The sequence below is a fragment of the Bombyx mandarina genome, chromosome 21 (genome assembly GCF_030267445.1).
Source record: "Bombyx mandarina strain Sakado chromosome 21, ASM3026744v2".
Taxonomy (NCBI): Eukaryota; Metazoa; Arthropoda; class Insecta; order Lepidoptera; family Bombycidae; genus Bombyx; species Bombyx mandarina.
Genome location: NC_143227.1, coordinates 5547352 through 5570175, shown reverse-complemented (window position 1 = coordinate 5570175; position 22824 = coordinate 5547352). Strand labels below are relative to the sequence as shown.

Here is a 22824-nt window from a genome sequence, read left to right as displayed (position 1 = left end):
ATTTAAAGTTACAACAGCTTTATACGTGTATAAGGCAATTACATCTTACCAACTTCGTGCGGCAAGTGAGGCTGTCTACACAGCCAGTCCTTAATCGCTACCAGGTCACGGTTCTCAACCATCTCTTGGTCAGGCATTCTGTAAAAGATATGCTTATGAAACAGAGTACTATAGAGTTCGTGTATGATTTTTTTAAATATTTAATACAATATATGGACCGATGACTTCACACAAGTATCGTTAAGTATTTATTGGAGCGTATACACAGCACAACGGGATCGAAGACCTTGAAATTTGAGGTCAATCCTGCTCTTTATAGTTACAATTGCATGACAACTAAGAGACAAAAAGTGAGGATGGATTTATTTGAGTATTAAATAAGCAGAACGTCAGTAGTACATACACAATATTTCAATATTTTCCACGTCTAGTTTAATAATATGACAATGTCTTCTTCATTGCGAGATTCGATCCTCTTAGGTTAAATTAGAAAAATGGTCAACTTCATTATCCGAAACGCGGTAAAGGCGCCGTCTAATCTTTTTAAATTGTTTTATAATAAATATTTTTAGTTAAATGATACAAAAGATATAAATGCAAATTAGTATCAATGCAAAAGAGATTGTAAAACACGGAAAAAAACATGTCGATTTTTGTTGCAACTCACTAGGAAGTGAATACCAGTTAAACCGTATGATTTACATACAAAAGGTCAAAATTAATGTAAAAAACATTTGCCTCAATAGTGAAACTTACAGATTCTACACGAGATACAGTTTTAATCATATAAAAAATATCAAGTCATTTAGCATGAAAACACGCTTCTACAATATTAGGTATAATAGAACATTTTTATTAATTGCATCCGGAAGTATAAAGTTGGAGGAACTAGACTTAATTAATGATTAAAATTAAGGTGATTTTAGAAAAAAAACGATCATTATACATATTTAATAATACTGTTTTGTTGTTAATTAATTTTTTATGCACTTTGTTGTAACCTAAAAGCTTCGACAAAACATATTTTTGTGGCCGTTGTTGATTGTTCAAATGTAGAAAACATGTTAGCATATTAATTCAAGTGGAGTCCCTTGAGCTCACCTACCAGTCACAGCTTAGCTGGAATAGCCTCCTAGGCTCTTAGCGAATAGGTAGAGAAAAAACAACTGGAAGATAAAAATTATTTAGTAGACTTTATTTTTGTGACCTAGTAAATAAAAGATGCAAGAGAGTAGACAGAACGCAGTGTGCTCTGCGTCGTCATTTACTCGCTATGAGGAACTCCACAATAACTCAATCTCCAGCTACAATCCAAGAAGCAAAAGCCCTGCCAAATCGACCAGCTATTCCCGTAAATTCAGTCTCAGAAGTACATATTGGTATCTAAGCCAATTACAACTTCTTTTCCCGAGTCGGAATTCCGGACGAAATACTCGCGTCGTGTGCAGAGTATATGGAACTGCTGAAGGCCACTAGAACCTAACCCAGGCACGAACAGTTCCTGTAGAGCAATACAATACAACACGCACAGACGAAAGTACTGCATTACGAATTATACGCCCACTCTGTTCGTCCTGAAGGTCTCAAGTTTTCACCTTGACCTATCCTACTGGGAGTTCTTATATGTTATGGTAGATGGGGTGGCAGATGCTTTTAAGCAATATCCAGGTTATTTTGGACTTGGCAAACGAACGAGACCTTTCGTCACTATGTTTCTAAAGCGCTGTTGGATTGCAGACTGAGCAATGTAGGTGGTTTTGAATTTCAAAAATTTCACCACCTTGTCCCTGGCTGACGATAGCTATGACTTTATTGCTGTTGCTGCTCAAATAACGAATGTGTTTGTTCTTTATTCTTTATTCTTTATTTGTACACACTGTTAATATAATACAGTAATTGCGATAAGATTTAAAAAAAATGGCGAGCTTAACTCAACAATTGAGTTATCTACCAGCTAACCGTTCTCAAAGAAGGAAAGCTTTACATGAGTGGGTAGAGGAGTACAATCTAATTAATTTAATTATTTATACTATAGACATTAACAATAAAAATAATAAAAATAAACACTAATACATAATATATCAAACTATATACATACACAATTACACACATAAATAACATAAACATATACATACACGTACATATATAATAAAATACATAAAATAAATACATATAAGTAATACTAAATTGATAGATAGTGCTCCTTTAATGCCTTCCTGAAAACTTCAAGTGAGGGACTTGCACGGATTAAGTGTGGAACTGAGTTCCACAGACGCACAGTTATTGATAAGTAACAATTTACTTATTAATTGAGTTTTTATTATTAATGAATATCCATAATTAAATTACATATTGCGATTGGCTTAAAGCTTGATGCAATTGTTGGCATTTCAGGGGAGATTTTCGTCACAGTAGCCATTAGCATAAAACGTGTGACTAGCGAATATTTTCAACAGATAAATGTACATATTTTATTTCACAGCTGTTGAATTTCGATTGAAAAATATCGTAATAATTAAAACGTTTTCTGTACCTACCGTATTCGTCACGTGTATTGTCGTACGTAACAATATACCGACGACCGACCAAGTTCAGCAAAGAACTAAATTATTGCGAGTGTAGGTACCATTGCGCGAGACCTCGTGCATGACTCGAATTAAATAATTACAAAATGTACATGAATTTGATTAACTTTGTTTCTCGATTATGTTAGTCTCGACCTTTCCCATACGTCTTTAACTAACTTTGAGAGTAGGAGATTGCGATCGATGATATCGCATCATCATCAGCTCAGGGATACCAACTGCTGGGTATAGGACTTATAGTTAACGGACTTGATAGAAAGTATTCACTGGCGGTCATGGTTATCTTTCTTTTTTTTATAGCTTAGATGGATGGACGAGCTCATAGCCCACCTGGTTACTGGAGCCCATAGACATCTACAACGCGCCACCCACCTTGAGATATAAGTTCTAAGGTCTCAAGTATAGTTACAACGGCTACCCCACACTTTAAACCGAAATGCATTACTGCTTCACGGCAGAAATAGGCGAGGTGGTGGTACCTACCCGTGCGGACTCACAAGAGGTCCTACCACCAGTATAAACGTCTTTAACTAAGAGCATCTTTGACAGTAGAAGATTGCTATCGATGATATCGCATCATCTTCAGCTCAGGGATGCTAACTGCTGGGTATAGGACTTATAGTTGACAGACTTGATAGAAAATATTAACTGGCGGTCATGGTTATCTGCAATCCGAATGGACCTTTCCTATATTGCACACGCTGTGAATAAACGCCGATATAAGTACTCGTAAACGTTTTTCTGTTTTTATAAAATACTTGGAGGTTAGATAAAAAGAGATATAATAAATATTAACATAAAAAATGATATACTTTAATAAATAAATATAGAAAAAAAAAGTGCTCAGTAACTAACTCGCGAGGCTTTAACGGGGTCAAGATTTGCCAAAGACTTCTTTAAAAATATATATTTACATAATCGAATTTGATTTCGTTGCTACATTAAATTTTTAAATGATAAAATACTAGACTAGACTAGACACGGTCTACGAAACAGTGAATATTTTATAGAAAAACTGCAATATTATATAAATATATAAATATAAACAAAAACTGCATTCTAATTATCTGTTATTGCATTAAAGTTTTGAAATTTGAAATCACGTTTGACTTTTAAAAAAGCAAACTCGTTTTTTAAAGTTCATAAATATTATGCTTACAATAATTCTTGTCAATGTCAAACACAGTTTTTTCTACGCCTCAGAAGCAACTATAGGACAAGTACTGTGAGAATGATAGACAATATATTATTATCTATACTAATATTATAAAGAGGAAAGATTTGTTTGTTTGTTTGTTTCGAATAGGCTCCGAAACTACTGAACCGATTTCAAAAATTCTTTCACTGTTTGGAAACTACACTATTCCCGAGTGACATAGGCTATAATCTTTTTTGAAAAAAATTAGGGGGATCCTTACTAAAACTCCAATAATGTAACGCAAGGTGTAAAAAAATTACCTAAAATATTCTTTACATCGCCTGCGCTGCGAAAACTATTAATGATAGAATAAAGTAATCTATACTAATATTATAAAGAGGAAAGATTTGTTTGTTTGCTTGTTATGAATAAAGTGTGACATTTAAAACCTACAATATGGACACTGTCAAGTGTACAACAGATTTATAGCTTTGAGTTGACGTCATTGTACATTTATTTGATTAACTGAATTGTTTACGAGATTATAAACAGTGTTGGATTTTAGTTGAGTAGAAAAAATATTTACAGAAATAATGTGTTGCATTTGGCGAAAGTTCCATGAAAAGTAGGTGGATTGTAAAATGCCGCATAATTTCGTGTGTGTGTATGCGTGTCTCTGTGTGTGTAAGTATCTCTATCAGATTCTAACATCAGACGGACGTGGATATAATTGAATTGAAAAATTCGTGATAGTTAAAGTTACATAACGGCTTCCATTCTTCAAGACAAAAAAATATACCTTATAAAAGGTTACCTTATAAAAATATACGTTATGTACTAAGAAAAGCATAATATTCGTGTGATAGTTGTGATTTTATTTTCAACGTTTTAAAACTAGTGGAAGTAATTTATTATTATTTTTTATTGCTTACATTGTTGGACGAGCTCACAGCCCACCCGGCATTGCCGGAGCCCATAGACATCTACTATGTAAATGCCGCCACCCACCTTGAGATATGAGTTCTAATGTCTCACTCAGTTTTTAAAGTACAACGGCTGCCCCACCCTTGCAAACAGAAACGCATTACTGCTTAACGGCAGAAATAGGCAGGGTGGTGGAACCTACCCGCGCGAACTCACAAGACGTCTTACAACCAATAAAAGTAGTCATTACGCGTGTGCTTATTATGTGTTTTATAATTTTACTATTGAGTTAATGATTGGTTTCTCTATTGCTGTTGATAGACTGTTCACATCCACATTGTTAATTTATTACCGGATTTCATAGAAAAGTGAATGCCGCGACCAGTTCTGTGACATAACATTTTAAGATAGCTGTCAAATCAAAACATAATTATTTCGCGGCAAAAATAGGTAAGATGAGGAAGAGTGAAAATTGATTTTAAAAACGCCCTACCTCCTGTGATAATAATGCAAATTAATAAAATTTCACGATATTATTATTTAATAAATTAATTCCAAATAAAAGTCCATTTAAAAGAACATTAAGGCTTAGAAAATGTTGTACCTAAGGTAAATTTTTCATAGCAAGAATACTTTTATTTTATTTTATTTTATTTTTATTTGTTCAAATAATTTATTTGAAATCAGACTTCAAATGAGACACCGAAGAAGTTCTCGATTATTGGCGTTTGCTTTTTAAATCTTTTATCGAAATAAAAAAACTAATACACAATCAGGTAAAGTGTTATTCCTAAATAAAAATTAAGAGCAACTTTTTAAAAAAAAAGTTGTATTAAAATGTTAATTGCATTACATAACAATTGTTTCATTTAACGTTTTATTATTAAAGTATGCGTTCAGTTTATTGGGCTATTAAACATATATAACAATATAATAATTATTAAATTTAAAAAAATTAGTACAGCATTACCAACTTACGTAAATTTTTAATATCACTTCCCGGGGTTATAAACGATTTATATTATTTCAAATAATATATTAATTTTAATGTTTCGAAGCGCGTTATTACTTCGGACTTTGGCGTATAACTGAATGTAGTTAATGGTCTTGCAATTCTAAGATCGACACACACGTTCGAACAGCCGAGTCGCGCCGATGCATGCCGCAACCACGCGTCCTACTTCATGGAATGGAAAAAACTAGGTGCACGCTTCGAGATTACTTGAAGAGCCTGATGAGTTTCTCGCCGGATCTTCTCAGTGGGTCGCGATTCCGATTCGGTAGTAGATTCATTCGCGAAGCAATTGCTCTTGAGTTGTTAGGTCTCCTTCGGAGGCGCTCGGGCAGTTGTTAGCAAATCCCACCCCTCCTGGTTGAGCCTCTGCTCGCCCACTTGTCCTGGTGAAACCGGAAAGGCCTCCGGGCCACCAGTAATCTTTCAATGCAGTACTGTGAGCTCGCACGGATCGGTACCGCCACCCTGTCTAATTCTTCCGCAGCGGACATGCGTTTCGCTTTGAAACATCAACAGACGTTATGCTTTGGGACGCGGCGCTGGAGGAAAGTTCTGCGGATCCCGTCGAACGCATAACGGACCAACTCGTCAAGCTTAAAATTAAGGCTTTCTAGTGTCCGCGTCAGGCGAATCATAGAGTGCTTCGGACATATTTTCAGGAAAGACGGAGATAATCTTGTAAGGCTAGTGGTCATTGGTAACTCATCGTGGCCTAAAGGATAAGACGTCCGGTGCATTCGTGTTGAGCGATGCACCGATGTTCGAATCCAAGGCGAGTACCAGTTTTTCTAATGAAATACGTACTTGACAAATGATCACGATTGACTTCCAAGGTGAAGGAATAACATCGTGTAATAAAAATCAAACCAGCAAAATTATAATTTACGTAATTACTGGTGGTAGGAACCTCTTGTGAGTCCGCACGGGTATGTACCACCACCCTGCCTATTTGTGCCGTGAAGCAGTAATGCGTTTCGGTTTGAAGGGTGGGGTAGCCGTTGTAACTATACTTGAGACCTTAGAACTTATATCTCAAGGTGGATGGTTTACATTGTAGATGTCTATGGGCTCCAGTAACCACTTAACACCAGGTGGGCTGTGAGCTCGTACACCCATCTAAGCAATAAAAAAAGTAGAATAAATATGATCGTGGGGCCGCAGCCCAATGCGTTACTCTGACCAGATCTGCACCACACTTGATTCCACCAACACCAAAGCTCTCCGGATAACCGAAAGCAAGATGAGATGGCACAATATGGTGAGAACGAATGTCGTGGAAGGCGGTGGCCAGGACCCTCAGAGATAACGAGACTTGAAAATATGACGCAGTAATTATACATTTAGTTGTTTTTTTCTAGTTTTCAAAGTAAGGCATCGTACATTGTTTTAAATGTATAATTACAGGTATATTTGTATTAAATTGTAATATGTATGTATTGAATGTGTATATATAAACTTGTGTCGCATTTGTGAACTGCATTTCAGAGATAAGTTGAATCACTTTTATAATCGATCATAAAAAGACGATTTCGTTTTGGACATTTGTAATTAAATGAAAACAATTTAATGATAGTTTTTGTGCATGCAGTCTGGTTTGTTAGTCGGAAAACGACTAAAAACTCTTCTTTTTAATGTAAACATATCCGTTTGTCTTTATATAAAGTTCCCATATACTTTTTGTTCTTTTTTTTTTTTTTATTGCTTAGATTTGTGGACGAGCTCACAGCCCACCTGGTGTTAAGTGGTTACTGGAGCCCATAGACATCTACAACGTAAATGCGCCACACACCTTGAGATATAGTTCTATGGTCTCAGTATAGTCACAACGGCTGCCCCACCCTTCAAACCGAAACGCATTACTGCTTCACGGCAGAAATAGGCGGGGCGGTGGTACCTACCCGTGCGGACTCACAAGGGTCCTACCACCAGTAATTACGGTCTTATGTCATAATGTACTTAATATAACCTCGAGTTTTTAATGCTAGTTTTTGTGGCCATCATTTTTCGTAGAAACGAACCACAGAAGCAATTCTCTAGCTCATTGTTTTCCTACTTTTTTCATACATCTAATCTATTTATAATATACACAAAAACAAAATAGGTGCCATTTTCTATTCTGTCTGTTAACCAATTTTCTTCTATTCTATATATTTCGCTCAAACCTGACGAAGTTGCTAACACGAACCCTAGCAAGAGCTGTGCTTCGCAGAATCTACCACCGGATCGGAAACGCGACACACAGAAGATCCGGCGAGAAACTCAGTGGGCTGTGTCTGAGGGTTAATTTACTCGTCGAGCCCTTCGTCGCAAGCGACGGGTTCGACGAGAACGGGAATGTAGTTACCGGCGGCCACGATGAGATAGTTCTCGTGTCCTGCCGCTTTATCGAAGTGGGCCCGTTTTTGCAAGTTAGCTGTCGAAGCTCCGTGGTTCGTGTGGAATTTCGACTTGTGTTGTATGGTATGACACCTTTGGCTTTCCAGTTGGAAAAATAAAACTACCACTACTATTTATGGTTCCCAGTTCCAGGTGAATGAAGTTAGCCCCTCAAAAAAAATTTTCTTTCCTGTTTTCTACTTATTTTCTATTAATTCGTTTGTTCATCATTTGTTCTTGATTGTTCATTGTTAATAATTGTTTGTTCTGCATTTATTTATTTTAAAAAAATTATTAAAAATATATGTTCAAGTTAGCTCCCCGATTGCAATTTTTAATATTTTTTCATCCTTAATGACTCGTAAATATTCATTTTCGATTGTTCTTATATAAAATACGTTTGTTCTTTTTCGAAATTACTCATTTTTTGTTTAATTAACTATTTGTATTAGTTGAATAAATGTATGCAAAATATGTGTACTGTGCATGCGTCAACTATAATGCCTCAACTTTCTACGCGGTTTTAATCGTGAAAAAAAAAACAATTATAAATACTGAAGGATCAATTAATTGGTATACAGTTTAATTAAAAAAATTTAAAAATAAATAAATGAAATAATGTGCATTCGCGTAAAGTTAGACCAAATACATTTTTTCCATCCTATCTTACCTATCGTATTAAAATGTTATTCTACTAATGTTAGGAATATAATTTCGACTGTGTAAAAAAGTTATTATAATGTATACCTACATTATCTCTTGAAAGATAAATAATGAACATATTTACTTATTTGATTATATTACCTATGTGAACTCCCTATCTTTTTTATACCTTCATAACGTTAAGTAGGAGGATGGAAAAAATGTATTTGGTCTAACTTAACGCCAATGCACATTATTTCATTTATTTATTTTTTAATTTTTTTAATTAAACTGTATACCAATTAATTGCTCCTTCAGGATTTATATTTGTTTTTTTTTCACGATTAAAACCGCGTAGATAGTTTAGGCATTATAGTTGACGCATGCGCAGTACATATATTTTGCATACATTTATTCAACTAATAAAAATAGTAAATTAAACAAAAAATGAGTAATTTCGAAAGAGAACAAACGTATTTTATATAAGAACAATCGAAAATGAATATTTACGAGTCAATAAGGATGAAAAAATATAAAAAATTGCATTAGAGGGGCTAACTTGTAGGTATATTTTTAAATATTTTTTTTAAATAAATAAATGCAGAACAAACAATTATTAACAGTGAACAATCATGAACAAATGATGGACAAACGAATTAATAGAAAATAAGTATAAAATAGGAAAAAAAATTTTTTTTGAGGGGCTAACTTCATTCACCTCCCAGTTCCCATAGATAATGTACACTTAAATCATAGGTTAAACACTTAATATATTTGAGACTTTTAAATGGTTCCGGATTTTTTGGGGGGAACGCAAGGAGTGAAGTTGTGTGATTTGTTTTATGTTTGTCTATTTAGTATTTCTTCAGATTTAAATGTGTAATAACGGTGGTTTATTAAGTGTTTAATATCTGTGAAAGTGCACAAATGTGGGAAAATGAAACAAAGCCGCTGGACGTAACTACTCGGGATCCTCCAAAAAGTCCACTGAAAAAATCTCAGTAAATGACCACCATTTTACTGACATTATATTTCATCCCATATCATCTCATTTCATTTAATTTCATCCCAGTTTATTAATGTCTCAAATTAATCATCTTCATTTCATTTCATATTATAATTTTTCATAAAAATAAGAATATAAATTAAAATAAGACATGACTTAAAAGTCTTAGTTACCAGGTCATAAAATCCTTTAAAAAAAATGGTTCCTGTCAATTAAGAAAACAAACGGCAATTTTTGTTTCATTATTTGGTTTTGTTTTCAAGTAAATTAAACACATATATCGTGGAATATTATATACAGGATTATGAATTGCAGTTACTGATTATCATCCCAGAAGAAAAAATGTTCACCGTTCGCTTCCGGCATTTGTGTCCAAGCGCTAAAATTATTTTCCGTAACATTCGAAACAGAAAGAGGTTAGACTCGTTCGGACCAAATCCAGGTCTGGACAAGAGAATTGCGGCATTCAAACGAGACGGCTTCAAAGTTGACGACGAAGATGCTGAAGAGTATGTCGAACAATCAGAGAGTGATTTTTATGAAGTGCGTATTTATTTATTCGTTGCCAACATGTTATGCATCAGTGCAATACATTTCAAATAACTCGTACACTAATTCCAACGTTAATGTTAACCCATGCCGTACGTAACAACCACATGCAGTGGTACACACATTACTTAAGTTTTCATAGGCATACTTCATTCATTCATAGATATTACATATGTTTTCATCATTTTTAGTACAATCCATTAGTTGTAAATACCGTTACTTACCTCCCAAAATTATCCATTCTGTTTTTTAATCTGATAATTTTGCATACATATAAAGAAATGTTTGATAAAAGAAAACAACTTTTTAGCCGTGGTCCATTTCAGTAATACAGTGTATGGCTAAAGCGAAGTTATAGTTCATTCTTATTCAACATGAAGGTTTTTGCACACCCCTGACATTACCTTCAAATTGTTCACCCTATTTATAATCTTTTTTCTTGTGCAGGTTGGTGAGGTTTACAACGAACATTTGAACGAAACATTAATGGGTAAATATGAACAACGTCATCAAATAGTTAAAGAGAAATACTTTAAACAAAATATGCCTAATTTATTGACTTGGAGCGAAAAAGAACAAATAAGACATTTGGCCACAACACAACCAGACGAGTGGACTCCAGAAAAGTTAGCTGAAAGTTTTCCTGTTACAGTACCTGTAGTGAAAGTATGTTTTTATTGCTACATTTTATTTAAAAATAGAGAAGTTTTTAAAATTAAAAAATAATAAGAATAAAAATTTAGATTATATTTTAACAATGATTGTTAATGTTTTACAGAAATTACTCAAACATGTTTGGAAGCCAGCTACACAACAGCGCATAGCTCGGCATGACCAATCAGTGATGAGGAATTGGAAAGAACTGAAAGAGGGAACCTTGAGCATCTCTGAAGACGTAAGAGCACATTTCCTTAAATTCTCTGAAAGAACTATTCCTCCTCTTAATAGGAACTCAGTAAAGAAAATAGATGTTACACCAGAAGAAAAAATAGGAGAATTTGAAAATATCATTAGAAGATGTGCTGCTAATGAAAATTCAGACCAAAAAACTTTTAAACAAGACTATAATGCAACTAAAGAAAATGAAGGTGAAAAAATGGAAAAAGCCCCAAGGGATTACAAAAGAGTCACACTTGAAGAACTAGCACAGAAAATTCAGACTCGCTTACAAACTGGTCAAAATGTTAATGTTCCCGATCAAATAATAGTAAACACGATTAATGACAATGCTGGATTGGAATCAAAATCAGTTAATATTAATAAAAGTATTGAAATATTTGATAACGACAATAAAAACAATTTAGTTCAGTATCAACCAGAAAATGATTCAAAAGATGTAATGGATTATCCAGAAAGAATTCGAATACCAAAAAAAGCTTACAAAAAAAATGCTACATATAAAGTTAACGATTGCTATTATGATCACGATGGAAGATTTCTATATAGAGTACTAGGAATGACTAGGTAAAAATAAATTAAAAGATTAAATAAAACAATTTTGAATGAAGCCTTATTTATTTTTTTATAAAAAAATTATATGCCTTTCATATCATGTCAAAAAAATAACACAAGTTCACAAATATTTCATGAATGAAGACCAATGGTTCTACAATTCATTATCCATCAGTTATTATTGTACACTTGACAAAATACATTTTATGGTTGTAATTGTACATTTTTGTACATGCCTAAATTTGCTGGCGAATAATATATTATTAACCACTTTTTAAGTGGCATAAAGTCATATTGTATGTACACATTTTTAGGAATTCAATTAAAAACAATACAGTCACAATAACTAGTGGCATGTATCCACTATTTATATGTGATCAATTATTATGTTAGTTGTATTAATATTGTGATTCAACTTTTCTAAAGACTTAGTTATTTGAGTATTGATTTGACTTTGGAGGAACATGAACCTATTTCTCATTCCCTGTTGTATCTTTTTCGGTAACTATAACATATGGCAGCATGATTTTTAAAAGCCAATTCCAACAATACATAGGTATCTCTAACACTCATTTAACAATTCTGTGCAAAATACAGTTTCAATACATTTAATTCAATAGGTTTTTAAATTATTGCAGTTTAATCAATACTTTTCAAATTTGGCTGCCGAAAAACATGTTGATTTGGTAAAAATATTATTTGAATACATAAGATGCTATACCAATATCAACCAGTTTCAAGACGAATACTTATCATTGACTCATATCAAGCACTACTTGTACACCTCAGCATGACCATTAACCTCTATACAGAATATACACGTTTTTAAATACTACAATCCGAACCTATCATTAGCACCCACAATCGTTAATGGATATGCCAAAATAAATTGATCCGTTGTTTTTAATTGGGGCAATGTTCATGAAACTTAGGCCATACATTAATTATCACTTTGATTTTACATGCTAATCAAATTATTTTTGTACCATCCAAATACTTTGTTCCCAGTCGATTGGATGGGCAAGCAATGATTGTTATGTAAATAAACGTCCGCAATAATATGGACGGTATTATTCGATTTATATAGCAAATATTGAAAAAATAAATTAATTTTTCGCAAGAAAAAATGAAAAGAATAAGAATCAATAATAATGAAAACTAGATTAAAAGTTTAACACAATATTATTTCATGTATCATGCAAAATAGTATTGCAGTAACAAACAGTTCCAGATTTTGTTATATGTAATTGATTTTATATACAATCAATAATTTTTCATCAATATATAAATACAGGAAACGGTTAAAGATCCTAGAACATAAATTATTCCATTCGTCGCATGCCTACAAACCACTATACGAAATGTGACTGAAATGTTGCGTCAAAATTACGTATCGAACAAATTTCAATTTCAAAAAGGTTATATACTTTGCGTTCACAGGTTTCCGTACAATGAAACCCTAGTCTAGAAATTAAAGCGAATACAATATTGCTGTCGTTTTTAAACACTAGGACCGGGCGTCGACATCAAAATGGCTACGAAACACTTCGAAATATGCTTATCCTTACTATTCGTTATATACTATATTTTGTTTTAACGTAACAACCACATTTTCATCGAGTTTTTCGATTCGCCATTCTCTAGTGATCGCCCCCCCCCCCCACCTCCATCCACAACTCACGTTAGCTTAGCCAATTATAAAATCTTTATGACATAAGCTCAATTTTTATATTGCTGTAAGGTCTCGATCAATATGATATTACGTGATTACTAGGGTTGATAAATACTATAGACGCTATCATACGAACATTCTTTCCATGAACGTGAGTGAACTGTTTATTGCGAGCAACGCCCGGTCTGCAAGCCGTATTTATCTGCGAGTGCTGTGGACGGTGGTTGACAGTCACTCGTCGAGTAACAGCCGCAGCCGTTTGAAGTAGTGCCTGCAGCAGAGCGCCGTGGGCGAGGGCGGCAGGTCCTGGGGCCTCGCCTCCCGGCCGAGCTGGTCGAGTGCCCGCGTGTACTCGCGCTGCAGGGCGATGAAGTCGATGTTCTGCTCTCCAAGCGCAGCCATAGCCAAGAAGAGGATGTCTCTGGAAATTGTGTGATTAACAATTTAAGGTTCATGTTTTAATTATCAATTTCAAAATATCTGCAGTAAATATTTATTTTCACTTTTATTAATCTATTAACAAGGGCTTTCTGTATATTCTCTATAAGTGTATGAAACTATATACACCTCCGTCCGCGCAATTTTCATAAAAATGTACAAAATTTTTGGTTCTGGATTTTAATCAAAATTGTTCAAGTCTTTTATGGGGTAGCCTAAACTGGCAATATGTGCAGAAAAAGCAATTGAATGAAGCACAAATCAATTATTATTAGACGATTATGTTTTAAAGCGATCACATGACATGACCATATTGTTTGTATCGCTTTAAATGTAAACAAAACCCACCTGTAGAAGGAGTAGTATCGTTTGTTCTCGTTCGTGTTCTCCCGCCACTCGGCCAGCTTCCTCAACGCGTCCGCCAGGTTGTTGCTCAGTAGCCCGTTTAATACGGCCAGCGCCACTCTATTGGTGCAAAGTTTATTTAAATATAATTTGGAAAAAAACCAAATAGTTGGGTTTTTTTATTGCTAGATGAGTGGACGAGCTCACAGCCCACCTGGTGTTAAGTGGTTACTGAAGCCCATAAACATTTACGACGTAAATGCGCCACCCACATTGAGATATACAAGTTCTAAGGTCTCAAGTATAGTTACAACGGCTGCCCCACCCTTCAAACCGAAACGCATTACTGCTTCACGGCGGAAATAGGCAGGGTGGTGGTACCCACCCGCGCGGACTCACAAGAGGTCCTACCACCAGTAATTACGCAAATTATAATTTTGCGGGTTTAATTTTTATTACACGATGTTATTCCTTCACCGTGGAAGTCAATCGTGGGTATTCAATTTATTTATTTATGTACACACAAAAAAGAAGACATAGTACAAAGTAATAGGAAAATTATGTACAAAGGCACTGCTTATTTCTTTAAGAAATCTCTTCCAGCAGACCTGCGAGAGGATTATGAGAATAATAATTAAAAGTGATGAATGTTTTTTTTTTTGTATATTTGAGTAGTTAATATTATATTATGAATGTTTTATTCATTTGCTCGATTGCACGTTTCACCTAGTTATTGACGTGATCATTTCTTATAAACAATCAACAAAGGATGCACGCACCAAAAAGTGTCACGTTGCGTCTGAGCCGAGCGTGCAAGCGAGAGCGCGGAACAAACGATAGAGAGACACGATCGGCCAAAGCGTTGGCTTGTGACACATTTATCTATCTTCTCGCGTGACGTGAGAGCTAGCAATTCGAATAGATCTGCTACTGACGTTATCACGTACTGTAGTCCGTGAACCAGCTTTACAAGCAATAAATATTTTTTTCTCCTACCTACGCCGAAAGTTCGGTTTTCCTCTCGCTGTACAGGGAAGAAAGTCAAATATTTCCTCCCTGGGTACTGACAAGTGCGCATGCGCGTAAGTGTCTACGTCTGCTCTCACGCACCTATAATTCTCCGCCATTGTTGTGCTCGGGTAATTTGCAATATTGTACTTAGTATAAAAGTGAAATAAACAAAAGGCAATAAAATTTAATAGTAAAGTATTAAACAAAACGTAAAATAAACGTAATAATAATAACGTAAAATAAACGTAAAAAAAAGTAAAAATTATAGAACAGTTATTGTTTTTTTATAACCCCCCGCCAGGACCTCGCCCCTGGGCCCCACCGGGGCCTCGCCCCTGGACGCCGGCTCGGTACTCCACGGGTGCTAAGTTTTTTACAATGTCGAACTTTCGGCCTGGTAGGAGAAAAAATAGTAAGTGCACCGCGGGAAAAAAGTACTATTATTATTGCCGTGGATGCACAGAATACTTCGCGGTCGCCCCTTGCTTTGAGGCTGTATTAATTAAGGCCCGTCTGATGCGGCGTGGGGTGTGTGTACGTACGCGTGTGCGGCGGCGTCGTGCTGCGTGAGGAGCAGGGCCTGCAGCGCGCGCGAGTGTGCGCGGTGCGTGCGGCGGCGGCGCCACGCGCGGTGCAGCGCGCCCGCCCCCGCGCCCCCCTCCGCCTCGCCGCCCCGCTCCCAGCCGCACTCCACCACGCGCTCTGCGGACACAGCGCACATACCTCACTAACATTCTATCCACCTTTTTTTTATTGCTTAGATGGGTGGACGAGCTCACAGCCCACCTGGTGTTAAGTGGTTACTGGAGCCCATAGACATCTACGACGTAAATGCGCCACCCACCTTGAGATATAAGTTCTAAGGTCTCAGTATTGTTACAGCGGCTGCCCCACCCTTCAAACCGAAACGCATTAACTGCTTCACGGCAGATATAGGCAAGGTGGTGGTACCTACCCGCGCGGACTCACAAGAGGTCCTACCACCAGTTGTTGCTTAGGGTCAAGGCCTTGAAACTGCAATACTTTGAGACACATATTTTTTCTGTATGGAAACTAGCGACCTCTTGTAGCGAATGCCCCTAAACATATATGTTGTTAAAGTTAAGGCATTTAATTATTGTATAACGAATCAGAAAATAAAAAAATAATTAATCAGACAAATCTTCATTTGTTATAAACAAATTGATTAAATTTTTTCAATTTTTGGTTTCTGAAAATTTACAAAATCCTTCATTAAAAGTAAAATATGGGATAGGTAATATGTTACTGCCATCTACATGAGCAATGAGAAACTAATCGAAGGGAATCCATCTAGTGGCCGACGCCCGTAAACATTTTTGTTGAGTGCTTGAGTTGTTTATCTATAAGTAATTTATGTGTATTATCTATGGCTTAGGACCTAAGCCTTAGGTGGTTAAATGGTTACTGGAGCCCATACACATCTACAACGCAAATGTCACCGCCCACCTAGAGATATAAGTTCTAAGGTCTCAGTATAGTTACAACGATCACCCCCACCCCTCACAGTCCCACCCTTCTAAACGAAAAGCATTACTGCTTCACGGCAGAAATAGGAAGGGCGGTGATACCTACCCGTGCAGACTCACAAGAGGTCTTACCACCAATAAAACTCTGACAACTACAGATGCAAATCTATTAGTATCAGCTTTTCAAACTTTTCACAGTAAAATATATGACTACTCACCGGACTTGTCGGCCTCAGACAGGTTGTCCGAACTTTGGTATTTCGCTTGGAAATTCGGACACAGTAAATCTGGCAGATGACTCTCGATATTCGCTCGTTCCAGGAACCATACTAAATTCCAATACACTATCGGATGGGATTCGACAAATTCGGATTCGATAAGACAGGAATCGCCTTCTCTACCTGTTCGAAATTATTAAAATCTATAAGTCTTTTCTTGTCGGAGCGTCTATTTTACGCTTTTATTAGCTTCAGACGTACGTATGTTAGTATGTAACGGAATATTTGAACATGATTTTGACCCCCTTCAAAACGTCTGATTAACTCGAAAGGACAGGCAGCGGCTTGGCTCTGCCCCTGGCATTGCTGAAGTCCATGGGCGACGGTAACCACTCATCATCAGGTGGGCCGTATGCTCGTCTGCCTACAAGGGCAATAAAAAAAAAAAAAAAAACAATGCCCATATTAGTATGGAGCTGAAAGTCAACAATGCCCTGCAATGCCCAAATTTTTTTTTTTTTTTTTTTATTGCTTAGATGGATGGACGAGCTCACAGCCCACCTGGTGTTAAGTGGTTACTGGAGCCCATAGACATCTACAACGTAAATGCGCCACCCACCTCGAGATATAAGTTCTAAGATCTCAGGTATAGTTACAACGGCTACCGCACCCTTCGAACCGAAACGCATTACTGCTTCACGGCGGAAATAGGCGGGGTGGTGGTACCTACCCGTGCGGACTCCCAAGAGGTCCTACCACCAGTGATTACGCAAATTATAATTTTGCGGGTTTGATTTTTATTACACGATGTTATTCCTTCACCGTGGAAGTCAATTGCAGCTCTATGCCATATGATAGCTTTTTAACAGTATTTATATGATATCTAGATTTAATGTCATATAAAGCACAGGTTCAAAAGATATTGGACATTAAACATGATAACTTCCTACTGATTTTTTATACATTTTATCGCTTACAGACAACATTGCTATTAGTTTTTCACTAGGAACTTCATGATCATCACATAAGCTAAGCCAAATCAGTGTTCCTTTAAATACTTATCTGTATGCTATCAAATAAACATGTCACTTATTTGGAAATATCTAGTCTGTCTCCATTTCCAGACAGTAATAAATAAAGCATGAATTATTGATTAAAAAAACAATGATACGTACTGCAATGTCAACAAGAAGTCTTATTTTTTTAAATTTTTTATCCTGGCTTCAAATGATTTAAAATTAACAACATAATTCTAGTTTTTTTTTATTACAGCAATTTTCTAATATATTTTTACTGGGCATTTCTGGGGCACAAATGGGCATTGTTCTTTCTAATTAAAGATCGATGACAAATCAATATTTAAAAAAAAAAATGTAAAAATTGATATTCAACTAAAAAATGAAAAATAAATAATAGTTTAAAAAAACTAAAAAATACGCTTTTATAGAAAAATCAACTAAAAATTGGAAAGGAAATTTTAATAAATTTGAATTAAAAATAGTGTAAGAAAAAATTATTTTATTGTAAAAAAAAACGTGGGGTGCTTTTTCAGGATATTATCAAAATAACCCTTCTACTCATATCTGTAAATAAAATATTTATAACTACTGGTATAATAACCGGCAAACTTCTTGAGCATTTGTTGACGTAGTGGGGGTAAGTTTGCGCATGGTACACTCACGTGCAAAAACATTACTTACTCTGCGTCATAATGCTATTAAATTATTAAAATCAACATATGTATTTATTTATATATTTATTAGAACATCAACAAAACATATAGGTTAATAATTGTAATAATTTAATCTTGGGGTAAAATAGATATTCCTTCTATTAAGTCAAAACTAGAGCTGTTGCCAGGTCTTGGTTCAGTTGAAGCGAAGCTGGTATTTGTAATTTTTTTTTCGTTATCATAATCTTGACCATCATCATCATCACTGTTTTCATCACCCGAGTCGCTATCATCGTGATGAGTCGACATAGGGCTCATCGGCGTAGTTTACAACTCGGTCGATTCGGTCTTCTTTTTTGTCTATAATTAATTATTTTTTGAAGATATTCGATTCGTAGTAATCGAATGTTACTTTTTTCATTTACCAGCTTCCGATTATTTTCTGTTCTTTTCTTCCATCTGAAGCCTAACTCTTTCATAATTCGTCGTAAGCTTCATTCCGAGCCATTAAAACTTATATCTTCTTTAAATTTTTCGAAGCCTTTCTACGGTACGGAGTTTCGCTGCTTGTTATGTAGTTATTATGATTACATCTTTTTATTACAGATTGAACGAAACTATCCATTCCGGTAACTTTCTTCTTCCCTGATCTTTTCTTACCCGGAGTCCGAAACACTGCGAGCAAGCCAGAGCCTTTAGCTTCCTTAATAATGCACCTAACAGTCCTCACTGATGGTTTTGTTACTTCCGAAGTCTGTTTTAATTTTTCCATATCATTCTTCCCCTGTTTTATAATGAAGCAATATACGTCGTACACCATTTTTCTACCCTTTCTTTTGAATACTACACCGGTTTGTCGCGGCATAGTGTATGTTTTATAAAAAATCAACAAACACTCAACAAATAGCAATGGCAAAAAAGTCCACAAGTAATTATAACAAATAACTTAACGATTAATAACGATAGACTTTAATAATATAATAACTTTCCACTGTACGCAAGCGTACTTTTGGGAGCAAGCGGAATGAGGGCGCGGTGCGGGACGCAAGGTTCGACTGATCTACCAATAAAGCGCTCGATACGATTTCCCCTGCCGTCGCGCCTCACCCTCGCCACCAAAGTGATCTAAAATTCGGTTCTGCGCAGTCAAGGTCATTTGCTCAAGATGTTTGCGGATTACTATACCATGTTTAGTTTTTTAAAACTATTATGTTTATTTTTAATAAAGTTACGTAAACTATTACGAAAAATTTAAAGAACATTTGGATTAATTCGAATCTTACCTAATACAGATTCAAATTCTTTCCTCAGGACCAGAGGATTTAAATAAGGCACAGTCAGAGTTTCCGTTTGCGTTTGTCCTGTACGCATTATCTGTAATAAATAAAAATACAATAGCTGTATAAAAAATTTAAAAGTATATACATATATATAATAAGTATATACATAATAAGTATATACATAATACTCTATGTTTTCTATAATTACTCATAAATATTAAAAATTCACAAGAAATAGCGCGACGAAAAATGATTTATATTAGCCATTTTGAATTTTTGAAGGGAAGTCGGACGTTTGTTTTTGAATAATAGCAATCGTCGCGTAACTTGCATTAATCCTTGACTTAGTCATAAATAAATGTGAGCTTTAGTTGCAAACTACGTAAAGACTAACTTCCGGTTATTTGCTTTAAACCTTCATATATATCGTTGATCTTAAACTGTTACGTTAAAGACGAAATAAAAAAATTCAATGCAATTCATTACTTTCCAAACTCACACCCGTTTTTTTTATAATATGAATATAATAAATGTTTTCATGGTCTCTTGTGTTGTTGAAATTGTAATTCAAATCGATTGAATTGTAGTTTAAATTAGTTCTTTTATCCAGCGATCTACGAATCTTTACTGAGGCCATACATAAAACAGACAACGCATAGTCTACCCGTCACTTGCGACGAAGGGCTTGGCGAGTAAATTAACCCTCAGACACAGCCCATTGAGTTTCTCGCCGGATCTGATGATTCTGTGAAGCACTGCTCTTGCTAGGGCCAATGTTAGCAACACTCCGGTTTGAGCCCCGTGAGCTTATCTACACGTCAGGGCGAAGCTGAAATAGCCTCTCAAGGCTATCAGCATAGGTAGGAAGAAAAAAAAACATCGTTTATATGTATATTGTTGCAGCGTCTATTTTTCTAGAAAAAATATTTCTAGAACATTACGTTTCATTTCACACAGAACTAACTACATAACAGTATCTTGAGGTCTGGCCGTTTGTTGAACTTCGGTTTTCATCTTCGCGATAAGAAAGTCGTAGCTAGCAATTACCTAGTGTTTACCTTAACAGTGAGTTAGTTACCTAGCAAAGTGTTTACCTTAACAGTGAGGAGTGGGACGGTGTGTCGGCCGCACGCCGTGCAGCGCGTGTTGAGGTTGGAGTCGTCCGCCGCCCAGCCCGCCATGATGTCCTCGTCGTACAGCAGCGCCAGGCACTGGTGGCACTGCGAGCACGACGACATGTGCACCGACACGCCGACGCTCTCCGGCTTCGCGGGCGCCTGTCGCGGGTAACCAATTAGTTTTGTTCTGCGATGTTCTAGAACAGTATACTTTACGATGGTTCCCCACAATAAAGACTCCTCACTTTTGAATCGGATGTGACGGGTAGCCATCATACAACGCAAGATAATTGACAGATGCCTGAATCTCGGTTACGACATTCTCAAGATAAGTTTGCATATTATATTATACAAGTTCCGAACAACAACATTCGGACCGTCGGTCTACCGAGCAATATCACCCGCTCGGTGGAAGATCTTCCTTTCGTCGTTAAGCTCCCCAAAGCGGGTAGCCACATTCAGATCTTTTATCTCCGGTAGACCGAAGGCGTATCATGAGCTCGACCTTTCCAAACAATAAGGTTATTTTTTTTATTATTGAGAGATTACTGGTGGTCTAGAGAATTTTCCTGTTTCACCAGAACAGGCGGGCAAGCAAAGGCACAGTCAAGAGGGGGCTCAGCCAGGAGAGGACCGGGGGTTCTACATATTTGGTTAATACATAGCCATACGTTACACGATCAAATTAACTTACAGAGGTCTGTGGATACAGATTGTCGGGTAGATGAGATATTAGCGTAGCTAAAGATCCGCGCTCCATGGAGCAGGCGAGCTCCGCCTCACTAGATGCACGCCTGAAGCCGGTACCTCCAATAAGTTCTACAACAATGAATTAAGCACCTTAGAATTCAATAATAATAATTGAAGCGGGTCGTAATAAGTAGATGGAGCTTATAACCAAAAACAATAATTTTATATTTATTAAATAAAAATTATTGTTATTGCAGAATTGAATGGCTCACGGCGCACCTTATATTTTAAGTGGTCAGCGGAGCTCACACAGATAAACTACGTTGATGCCGCCATACATTTGAGCATTGCGAGATAAGTTCTAAGTCTTACTATAACAATACAACGGCTGCCCCACCCTTTAAATCGAAACGCACTGCTTCACGGCAGACGGTGGTGGGACCTCTTGTGAGCCCGCACAGGTAGGTACCACCACCCTGCCTATTTCTGCCGTAAAGCAGTAACGCGTTTCGGTTTGAAGGGTGGGGCAGCCGTTGTAACTATACTGAGACCTTAGAACTTATATCTTAAGATGGATGGCGGCATTTATGTTGTAGATATCTATGGGCTCCGGTAACCACATAACATCAGGTGGGCCGTGAGCTAGTCCACCCAACTAAGAAATAAAAAAAAGTACAATTGATGGGAGGGATAGAGACTAGAGTTAGAATAGTGACAAATCTGGGATATCACAATACTTTTGTTAAGTTGTTAGATTTAACTTTGTTAAATTGAAAATAACTTTTATTTAGTGTTTAAGAATATTAAATAGTTTAATTTAGTCATCTAAGTTTTGTAAATCATTAAAGATATTAAAAAGCTAATTACCTATAGTTAGGTACTTATCTAACAATTAAATAGTGCCAGCCCTATCGAAAAACTCTATTGTCCCTCATACGTAACCTGATTCACCCCGAAGCCAAGGTGAATTGGGTCAAGTTAGTTTTTCTAGTTTTTGTGTATATTTTGTAACTAGTGACCCGCCCTCGCTTCGCTTCGGAAACTGTAATTTATTATTGATTTTTCCACTATTTACTCGATGTTTATTATACATATAAACCTTCGTCTTCAATCACTCTATCTATTAAAAAAAACCGCATCAAAATCCGTTGCGTAGTTTTAAAGATTTAAGCATACATAGGTACAGAGAAAGCGTCTTTGTTTTAT

At 36.0% G+C, this 22824-nt stretch overlaps 3 protein-coding genes across 8 annotated transcripts in view; 1 reads left to right on the top strand and 2 right to left on the bottom strand.

Moving 5' to 3' along the window:
• Positions 1 to 5836, bottom strand: part of LOC114253071 (alpha-tocopherol transfer protein-like) — a 30321-nt gene extending 24485 nt beyond the window's left edge. Inside the window, exons 1-2 of one of the 2 annotated variants that reach the window (XM_028187831.2) lie at positions 5618 to 5836; positions 50 to 138 (exon numbers count right to left, since the gene is read on the bottom strand). In XM_028187831.2, the coding sequence (XP_028043632.2) occupies positions 50 to 137 (88 nt within the window). In that variant the 5' untranslated portion in view covers position 138; positions 5618 to 5836. The remainder of the gene's footprint in view (positions 1 to 49; positions 139 to 5617) is intronic. The other variant, XM_028187830.2, reaches the window with a different exon arrangement.
• Positions 5837 to 9884: 4048 nt separating this feature from the next.
• On the top strand, positions 9885 to 11742 carry LOC114253147 (uncharacterized). The gene is made up of 3 exons (XM_089736351.1): positions 9885 to 10229; positions 10683 to 10901; positions 11014 to 11742. The coding sequence occupies exons 1-3, from the start codon at positions 10029 to 10031 to the stop codon at positions 11701 to 11703; spliced, it is 1110 nt and encodes a 369-aa protein (XP_089592477.1). The 5' UTR covers positions 9885 to 10028; the 3' UTR covers positions 11704 to 11742.
• The window catches only part of Crag (DENN domain-containing protein Crag), a 46759-nt gene continuing 35666 nt past the window's right edge, over positions 11732 to 22824 (bottom strand). For all 5 annotated transcript variants that reach the window (XM_028187915.2, XM_028187917.2, XM_028187916.2 and 2 more), the window contains 7 exons: positions 21623 to 21747; positions 20905 to 21087; positions 19814 to 19904; positions 16859 to 17041; positions 15696 to 15855; positions 14146 to 14262; positions 11732 to 13780 (listed from right to left, as the gene is read on the bottom strand). In XM_028187915.2, coding sequence (XP_028043716.2) covers positions 13591 to 13780; positions 14146 to 14262; positions 15696 to 15855; positions 16859 to 17041; positions 19814 to 19904; positions 20905 to 21087; positions 21623 to 21747 — 1049 coding nt within the window. In that variant the 3' untranslated portion in view covers positions 11732 to 13590. The remainder of the gene's footprint in view (positions 13781 to 14145; positions 14263 to 15695; positions 15856 to 16858; positions 17042 to 19813; positions 19905 to 20904; positions 21088 to 21622; positions 21748 to 22824) is intronic.